Raw genomic sequence first — 10215 nt, 5'->3', positions numbered from 1 at the left:
GCATGTCAATCTCTACTGGCTCAAAGTGGAGGAGAGATTGACTTCATCACTACTTGTATTTATGAGAGGTGTTGACATGTTGAATGCACCAAGCTGTCTGTTTGAACTACTGGCGCACAGCTCGGACATGCATACCCCACAAGACATGCCACAAGAGGTCTCTTCACAGTCCCCAAGTCCAGAACAGACTAGGACTACATGGAACTCTATTCCACATCAAGTGACTGATTCAAGCAGTAAAATGTTATTTTAAAAATACGCCTTATGGAACAGCGGGGACTGTGAAGCAACATATACATAGGCACAGACACATGCATACACACACATGATAACATTGGCAGCAGCTAATGGGGATCCATAATTAATACAAATATGGTGGAACTATTTATTTTTTAAAGAAACATAGAACATCTAATAGTAAAATCATAGAGTAAAAGCAGGCGAGCTGCATCTACTCTTTCTAGACATTTTCTGGTGTTTTGTGTTGGAAAACTGAGTGAGCCGAGTATAACACTTCAACCCTGTTACCCATAGATACCTTTTAGATTTTTTGTGAAGCTTGCATTCAATTGAATCTCCCTGTTGCACACAACAAGCTTCCATTTCCCCTGTCACAAGGGGATTTCTGGATGATTTAAGATGAAATCATCAACCCTGTTATTTTGCACTTAATAGGCACTTACTATATTAATTTAATATTTAAGGGATGGGGAAACATGTTTTTTTATTTATTTGAACATGTACTCTTCATGACAGAATATAACAATTTGGTGAAATAAATCATATAATTTTTTTTTTTACCAAGTTACACTACCAAAAAGGGCCTAATTGTGTGTAACGACCCAGGTCATCTTAGCCTGATTGCTGTCTCTGTTTAGCTATTACATTCTACTCCTGTTATTTGCCAAACACAGGAGTGGCAAGGTGTGGAATGTTAGCTTAAAAGGCTGGTACCCAGACTGTAGCTCTCATGTAGCTCCACTTTTTGGTTTACTTCCTGTCTTTAAGTTTGGTGTGGGTTTTTCTTTTGTTGGCCTCTTATTGGGTCAATTTAGTGGGTACTCATGGTGGGTGTCTTTTAGGTCCCAGTTGTTGTTGCTAGTCAACATTCAGTGGACACCCCCATAATTGTCTTTCAGAACCTGTCCTAAAACCCCACCGGTTTCGATTTGTTTGTTGTCAGTGACTCTGTTAGTTCCGCCTTCTGTTTGAGGAACATTTTTGGCTTTCTTGCTGAGGAACGTAACATAACTAATTAACATTGTATGGAGATGCCAATGCCTAACACAAACACTGGCAGACATTATAATAACTTTTTCAGTGAGTTAACCTGACTAACTCCCTCTAATCTGAGTAGTAAAAGTCTTAGTAGTAAATATTTTTTCTAATCTGAGTAGTAAAAGTCTTAGTAGTAAATATTTTTTCTAATCTGAGTAGTAAAAGTCTTAGTAGTAAATATTTTTTCTAATCTGAGTAGTAAAAGTCTTAGTAGTAAATATTTTTTCTAATCTGAGTAGTAAAAGTCTTAGTAGTAAATATTTTTTCTAATCTGAGTAGTAAAAGTCTTAGTAGTAAATCTTTGTTCTAATCTGAGTAGTAAAGGTTTTTGAATGACCAGTTAAAATCCAACTTTTATTCAAAGACAAGTAAAACACAAGAACCAAAATGTCTGCTACCTTCCCTAGTCAGTAGGTGCTTATTACAATGTTTTCACAATGTGTAGGTTGATTTCATGTTTTTTTTCTGAAACTCTACTGCCATGGATTTTATCTCAATTCGAAACGTCCTGACAGTTTGGGTATGTGACAGATGATACTAAGATAAAGAGCAAAGCAGAGCTTATTGCACCAATATTCACAATTCATTTTATGGGCTTGAGAAGTAGTCATGATACAGATCTGCATGTCCCCTTCTATAACAAGGGATGTGAGTGGATAACATGTGGTCTTTGACCTTAATCTGGAGTCAAAAGTAAACTCCCCCTTCGAAATACAAACACTTTCTTTGTTTCTGCCCCGTTTATTTTTTTTATTTTTATTTTTTTAAATCTCTTAAAAATACTCTTTCCTTGAAATCATTAAAACAACATCTGGATTGAGTATTGCTTTGAGAAACAGAGAAATTACTTTAGAAATCGCCAGTCCAAACATTTTACTTTGGCCAAAATGTTCTCACAGTGAATAGGCTACAGCATTTAACAAGGCTACATATAATTTGTTCTGTCTGGCTGTGCATGTGTATGGGTTCAGAGTCACCATAATCATTAACGCCTGTCTGTCAGTACCCACTGGGCACAGAAGTCAATTCAATGTCTATTCTACGTTGGTTCAACGTAATTTTATTGAAATAACGTGGAAACAACGTTTCGCTACACTCGCAATAACAACATGCTAACCATGTGTATGTGACAAATAACATTGGATTTTGATTTGACTCAACCAGTTTGTGCCCAGTGCGTATTAGTTAAATATACATAGTCATTATACCCTGGTTGTCACAGGCTTTCACCCTGTGAGCAGAGGTTATACCCTGGTTATGTTACCCTGATCCATATTACATTCAAGTCAGGCTATGACAAACATTCCCCACGTCAAGTATCAAGTTGCAAAACAATAGTTTAACTCTAACCCAGAGACCTGACAGAGTCTCTCATCCAGCATTCCACTTCATCTTTCATTAGTACCATAAAGCACACCTCAATTAAGTTAATCTGACATAATCAACTCACACATGTATTTTTTTTAAATACTAAAATGGTGCTGTAATTACAGTAGTTCATATTCCAACATGAATCAAGCAATTATTAATCAATCAATCATTCATCCATTCATTTAACATTTTCCAGAGGAGGAAGTCTTTGGTTGTGACTTCTTAGCCTTGACCAAGAGTCTCTGTTTCTCCTGTAATTTCTCCTCCAGACACTGGATAAGGACTGGGTCAACTTTGGGGTCCACCTTATTGGCGAACCAGCTGCCGTAGTTCATGAGCCAGTTCAGCTCCGCAGCCCCATAGATACACACACTGCGGACATGTTTCCCTGTGCATGTTGGGTAAAGCGGTCCCTCCAGGTAACTCCACTTCACCAGCCTGGTCTTGCTCATTAGGTCTGTGACGTCGGCCTGGGCCCGGGGCACCTCGCCCGGCACGCCCGGCACCCGTGTCAGAGTGGCCCAGAAGTGTTCGTCTGGGGAGTAGGTGTCGTTCGACCACACCAGGAAATCCCTGGCCAATGTAGACGTGTTCACGTACACTACAAACTCCCGCGAGAGCACGAAGTAGGCACTGCCGATGAACATCTGGATGCCGTGTGGGGGAGGCTCCTTGGCCTTGTCGGTTTTCACCGGCATCTGGATGTACTCGAAGGCGGCGTCCTGCAGCTTGTGGTGGAAGGAGAAACGCTGCTTCTTGTATTTGCTTGGACGACTCGTCTCCATCATATTACCCCCCTGGAGCTTCTTCAGGTCGGCCACCAGCTCTATGTTGGAGCGCAAGGGAAAGTCCTGACCGCACAGGTTGATGACATACCTCCACTTGACCTCTGACCCCATGAGGTCAGACAGGCAGTTAAGGTCGGCTTTGAGGCGGCTAATGCTGGCGTACATCACTGTCTCCAGCTTAGAGGCGATAAAGACGTTGGGCAGACAGCGGGCCAGACCCTCCATGGCCTCTTTGAACAGTTCTGATGACTTCAGGTCGTAGTGGATACAGTAGATATTGTTGGGGGTGTAGACGGCCCGGAGGATCTTGTCCACCATGGAAGCAGATTTGTGGACCACCAGGGAGTAAGCCAGTGGGAAGGCCTGCTCCTCTTCGGACACCTGGACGGCCCCATAGCCCCGGGAGCGGAGGTAGCGCGGGCAGTTAGAGGTCAGGTTGATCAAGTTCTCATCCTGCACCCACACCCCCCCTTGTTTTCTGATGACCAGCGACTTCCCCACCTCGGCCGGATCCATGTTGTAGATGGCATTGCAGTCAATGTTGTAGCGGTGGGGAGGCTCGACGTCATCGTAGCCTGCAGTAGTCCCGTACTGTTCAATAGTAACACTGTTTTTAACTGTGACCTTTAGGCAGAGCAGCAGCAAGGCACAGATCACCAGCAGCGACGATAAAGAAGAAATAAAATGCTTCTTCCGCAGTCTGCTTGGAAAAAAACATCTCATTTTCATTCTGTGGTGAGACAAAAGAATAATAGTTAATAAATAACCAACTAGATAGCTAGTTATTTGATCTGTTAACACAAATAATCACCTTGCTCTGTAAAGTCAACATGATATCACAGGAAAACGTCATCATCTCACATTTTGCGAAAAGTTAGGAATCAACCCATTGACGCTTGCTTAGGTCAATTGGAGCGGCTAATGGGGTTCCTAATAAATACCCAAAATACCAAATACATTGCAGTCAATGGGAAAAGATGAGTGTCACAGAGTTGATGCTTATGTCAACACATGGCAGTTGATGGAAAAAGATAAGTGTCAAATCAATTTACATTTATGTTAATACATTGTAGTCAATGGGAAAAGATGAGTTTCACAGGGCTATGGCTAGGATTAGGGTTGAGCCAAGATGTGGACATGAAATGAGAGTTAGGGTCAGAGATAAGAAAAAGAAACAGAGCTGTGAACCCATAGAGCACACATTGATGGCTATACTGGAACTGTGAAGCTAATGGCAGTGGTACAGCTCTAGTTCAGTACGCTTTATTCCTTTTTTCTAATAATCACTTAGGCTATTACACACTATGTGTCCATATAGGTTCAATTAGAGTAGCTATGGTTTCTGTTTGGTCATGTTAGTGTCCAGTTGTAACCAGTGCGCTGAGAGTCGGGAAGCAAGTACAGGGAGTGAGTGTTTTAATAAATAAACAGAACAATAAACGCGAAACACAAAAAATGCACCGACATGAAACAGAGTCAATAACAACCGAGGAAATAATCAAGGGGAGTGACAGATAGAGGGAAGATAATCAAGGTGGTGATGGAGTCCAGGTGAGTGTCATGAGGTGCAGGTGCGCTTGACGATGGTGACAGGTGTGCGGGATAATCAGCAGCCTGATGAACTACAGGCCGGAGAGGGAGTATACGTGACAGTACCCACTCCCCGACTCGCAGCTCCAGCCGCAGGATGCTGACAAAGGGAATGAACCGGGGATCAGGAGCGGACCGGTCACCCCTGCTGAAGCGCGGTAACCTGCCACGCCGGCTTTTTGGATGCCGATTATGGCAGATTACATTGCAATCCATGAGGAAACTGTGTGGCAAGCTGACCACCTGTTACGCGAGTGCAGCGTCAAAAGGATGTTGTGGCTGCAAGGAGTCAAGGTAAGTTGCTAGCTAGCATTAAACTTATCTTATAAAAAAACTATCAATCTTCACATAATCACTAGTTAACTACACATGGTTGATGATATTACTAGGTTAACTAGCTTGTCCTGCATTGCATATAATCAATGCGGTGCCTTTTAATTGATCATATCACAGCCTACTTCAACTTCGTCAAATGGGTGATGATATAACAAAAGCACATTTGCAAAAAAAACACAACCTTTGCACAAATGTACCTAACCATAAACATCAATGCCTTTCTTAAACTCAATACACAGAAGTATATTTTTTTGAACCTGCATATTTAGTTAAAAGAAATGTATGTTATAAGGCATTATTAAGTAGGGAAATTGTGTCACTTCTCTTGCGTTCATTGCACGCAGAGTCAGGGTATATGCAACAGTTTGGGCCACCTGGCTCGTTGCGAATTTGACATAATTATGACATAACATTGAAGGTTGTGCAATGTAACAGCAATATTTAGACTTAGGGTTGCCGCCCGTTCGATAAAATACGGAACGGTTCCGTATTTCACTGAAAGAATAAACGTTTTGTTTTCGAAATGATAGTTTCCGGATTTCACCATATTAATGACCAAAGGCTCATATTTCTGTGTTAATTACATTATAATTAAGTCTATGATTTGATATTTGATAGAGCAGTCTGACTGAGCGGTGGTAGGCAGCAGGAGGACCGTAAGCATTTATTCAAATAGCACTTTGCTGTGTTTTCAAGCGGCTCTTAGGAATGGTTGCTTCACAGCACTGTTTATGAGTTACAGCCTTTCACCTCCTGAAATTAGGCTGGCAATACTAAAGTGCCTATTAGAACATCCAATAGTCAAAGGTATATGAAATACAAATGGTATAGAGAGAAATAGTCGACACATCATAATTCCTATAATAACTACAACCTAAAACTTCTTAACTGGGAATATTGAACCACCAGCTTTCATATGTTCTCATGTTCTCAGCAAGGAACTTAAACGTTAGCTTTTTTACTTGGCACATATTGCACTTTTACTTTCTTCTCCAACACTGTGTTTTTGCATTATTTAAACTAAATTGAACATGTTTCATTATTTATTTGAAACTAAATAGATGTTATTTATGTATTATATTAAGTTTTAAAAAGTGTTCATTGTTCATTCAGTATTGTTGTAATTGTCATTATTACAAATATATATAAAAATCGTCCGATTAATCGGTATCAGTTTTTTTTGGTCCTCCAATAATCGCTATCGGTGTTGAAAAATCATAATCGGTCAACCTCTACTACACATCCAAGCATATCGGACCAAATTATGAAAGACAAGAATTGTACTTTTGAATTCCGTAAAGTCCGTGTGGAAGTGGAAGAGGTGAAAACATTATTGCTGTCTATCAACAATGACAAGCCACCGGGGTCTGACAATCTGGATGGAAAATTACTGAGGATAATAGCAAACAATATTGCCACTCCTATTTGCCACATCTTCAATTTAAGCCTACTAGAGAGTGTGTGCCCTCATGCCTGGAGGGAAGCTAAAGTCATTCTGCTACCCAAGAATAGTAAAGCCCCCTTTACTGGCTCAAATAGCCGACCAATCAGCCTGTTACCAACCCTTAGTAAACTTCTGGAAAAAATTGTGATTCACCAGATACAATGCTATTTCACAGTAAACAAATTGAAAACAGAATTTCAGCATGCTTATAGGGAAGGACACTCAACAAGCACAGCACTTACACAAATGACTGATGATTGGCTGAGAGAAATTTATGATAAAATTATTGTGGGGGCTATCTTGTTAGACTTCAGTGTAGCTTTTGACATTATCGATCATAGTCTACTGCTGAAAAAACTTGTGTTATGGATTTACACCCCCTGCTATATTGTGGATAAAGAGTTACCTGTCTAACAGAACAAAGAGGCTGTTCTTTAATGGAAGCCTCTCAAATATAATCCAGTTAGAATCAGGAATTCCCCAGGGTAGCTGTTTAGGCCCCTTGCTTTTTTCACTTTTTACTAATGACATGCCACTGACTTTGAGTAAAGCCAGAGTGTCTATGTATGCGGATGACTCAACACTATACACCTCATCTACTACAGCAACAGAAATGTCTGCAACACAACAAAGAGCTGCAGTTAGTTTCAGAGTGGGTGGCAAGGAATAAGTTAGCCCTAAATATTTCTAAAACTAAAAGCATTGGTTTTGGAACAAAACACTCACTAATCCCTAAACCTCAACTAAATCTTGTAATAAATCATGTGGAAATTGAGCAAGTTAAGATGACTAAACTGCTTGGAGTAACCCTAGATTGTAAACTGTCATGATCAAAACATTTTGATGCAGTAGTAGCTAAGATTGGGAGAAGAGTGTTTATAATAAAGCGATGTTCTGCCTTCATAACAACACTATCAACAAGGCAGGACCTACAGGCCCTAGTTTTGTCGCACCTTGACTACTGTTCAGTCGTGTAGTCAGGTGCCACAAAAAAGAATTTAGGAAAATTGGAATTGGCTCAGAACAGGGCAGCACGGCTGGCCCTTGGATGTACATAGTGAGCAAATATTAATAATATGCATGTCAATCTCTCCTGGCTGAAAGTGGAGGAGAGATTGACTTCATCACTACTTTTATTTATGAGAGGTATTGACATGTTGAATGCACCGAGCTGTCTGTCTAAACTACTGGCACACAGCTCGGACACCCATGCATACCCCACAAGACATGCCACAAGAGGTCTCTTCACAGTCCCCAAGTCCAGAACAGACTATGGGAGGCACACAGTACTACATAGAGCCATGACTATATGGAACTCCATTCCACATCAAGTAACTGACGCAATTAGTAAAATTAGATTTAAAAAAACAGATTAAAAAACACCTTATGGAACAGCGGGGACTGTGAAGCAACAACACACCTCCCACGCTGATCCTCAACACTGGGGCCCCTCAGGGGTGCTTGCTTAGTCCCCTCCTGTACTCCCTGCTCACCCATGACTGCGTGGCCAAGCACGACTCTAACACCATCATTAAGTTAGCTAATGACACAACGGTGGTAGGCCTGATCACCGACAATGATGAGACAGCCTATAGGGAGGAGGTCTGAGACCTGGCAGTGTGGTGCCAGGACAACAACCTCTCCCTCAATGTGAGCAAGACAAATGAGCTGATCGTGGACTACAGAAAAGGCGGGCCGAACAGGCCCCCGTTAACATCGACGGGGCTGTAGTGGAGTCACTTTGACAGCATCCTGCGGCTGGAGCTGCGCGTCGGGGAGTGGGTACTGTCACGTATACTCCCTCTCCGACCTCTAGGTCATCAGGCTGCTGATTATCCCGCACACCTGTCACCATCGTCTTGCGCACCTGCGCCTCATGACACTCACCTGGACTCCATCACCTCCTTGATTATCTTCCCTATATCTGTCACTCCCCTTGGTTATTTCCTCGGGTGTTATTGACTGTTTTCATGTCGGTGCGTTGTTTGTGTTTTGTGTTGATTGTTTCTTTTATTTATTAAAACACTCACTCCCTGAACTTGCTTCCCGACTCTCAGCGCACGTGAAAAATACAATTTGAATTAGCTTTTTTTATATTTGGTATTTTTATACATATTCTGTATTTCCACTGAAGAAAGCAATAATTAATCAACACGCTACTTTAAATAAATGGACACTACCTGTTATAAAAACTAAATTGCTCTCCGTAAATAAATGGTGAGAAATGCTCAATCTGAAGTCATTCAGCTATGGGTTTCACAGCCCTATATTAACGTTAGTTACATCAGCTTAAAAGGGTTTCTTTACAACCTATGGGTTAGAAGATGTTGGGAATAGTGGTATAGGAGAGTCTGAAATGAATGAAATACCCTAACACCATGCCCAAAACGGACGAGCTCGTGCGTCCGCATGCGCCATCGAGCGCAAATGTATTTTGTCACCCCACACCAAACGCCATCACGAAACGCAGGTTGAAATATCAAAACAAACTCTGAACCAATTATATTAATTTGGGGACAGGTCGAAAAGCAATAAACATGTATGGCAATTTAGCTAGCTAGCTTGCAGTTGCTAGCTAATTTGTCCTGTGATATAAGCGTTGAGTTGTTATTTTACCTGAAATGCACAAGGTCCTCTACTCCGACAATTAATCCACACATAAAACGGTCAACCGAATCATTTCTAGTCATCTCTCCTCCTTCCAGGCTTTTTCTTCTTTGGACTTTATATGGCGATTGGCATCTAACTTTCATAATAAGGTGTATTACCACAACCGACCAACCTCAGATCATCTTTCAATCACCCACGTGGGTGTAACCAATGTGGAGATGGCATGTGGGTATATGCTTCTAAAAGCCAATGAGGAGATGGGAGAGGCAGGACTTGCATCTCGTTCGGCGTCACAAAAAGAAGCAACTTCTATTTTAGCGCTTGGCAACGCAGATGCTCGTTGGCGCGTGCGAGCAGTGTGGGTGCAATGATTGAATAACGTGTATGTGTACATTTATTTTGCAACGCTCGCGTCGTGGTCAGCAGCCATTTCCAGTGAGAAATGCACAGTTTGAAGCCATTTGGCTACGGGTTTCACAGCCCTATAACAATTACACAATATTATCACCTTATTAAAAAGTGTATATTTACAATCTCTGAGGTATAACATGTTGGGTAAAATGGTATAGGAGTGTCTGACATATAACATTTAACTTGAGTTCAGTCTTCGCCAATGAGATCCAAGAGGGGCCTAGCTTCATCCTTCATGATTAGGAAAAGCTGTGATTCTAGTTCAAGTGGGGGCTAAGTACATCTCGTGGGCCGTATCCGGCCCGCCGGGCACTTAAATCCAGCCAGCGAGACACACAAAAAAAAAAATCATAATGATTTTTTTTTTACCCCTTTTTCCTCCCCAAT

At 41.5% G+C, this 10215-nt stretch overlaps 1 protein-coding gene across 1 annotated transcript; it reads right to left on the bottom strand.

Annotated features, from left to right (window-relative positions):
* Nucleotides 1–2420: 2420 nt before the first annotated feature.
* Nucleotides 2421–4166, bottom strand: LOC120044214 (beta-1,3-galactosyl-O-glycosyl-glycoprotein beta-1,6-N-acetylglucosaminyltransferase 4-like). The gene has a single exon (XM_038988813.1). It carries the CDS (start codon nt 4164–4166, stop codon nt 2832–2834), a length of 1335 nt encoding a protein of 444 aa, XP_038844741.1. The 3' UTR covers nt 2421–2831.
* Nucleotides 4167–10215: the final 6049 nt, after the last annotated feature.

The sequence above is a fragment of the Salvelinus namaycush genome, chromosome 3, assembly GCF_016432855.1.
Source record: "Salvelinus namaycush isolate Seneca chromosome 3, SaNama_1.0, whole genome shotgun sequence".
Taxonomy (NCBI): domain Eukaryota; kingdom Metazoa; phylum Chordata; class Actinopteri; order Salmoniformes; family Salmonidae; genus Salvelinus; species Salvelinus namaycush.
Note: the sequence above shows the minus strand (reverse complement) of the source record. Positions and strands in the feature narration are given on the sequence as shown.

Coding starts and splice junctions, on each gene's coding strand:
- LOC120044214 (XM_038988813.1), bottom strand. CDS start 4,166: ATGAAAATGAGATGTTTTTTTCCAAGCAGACTGCGGAAGAAGCATTTT.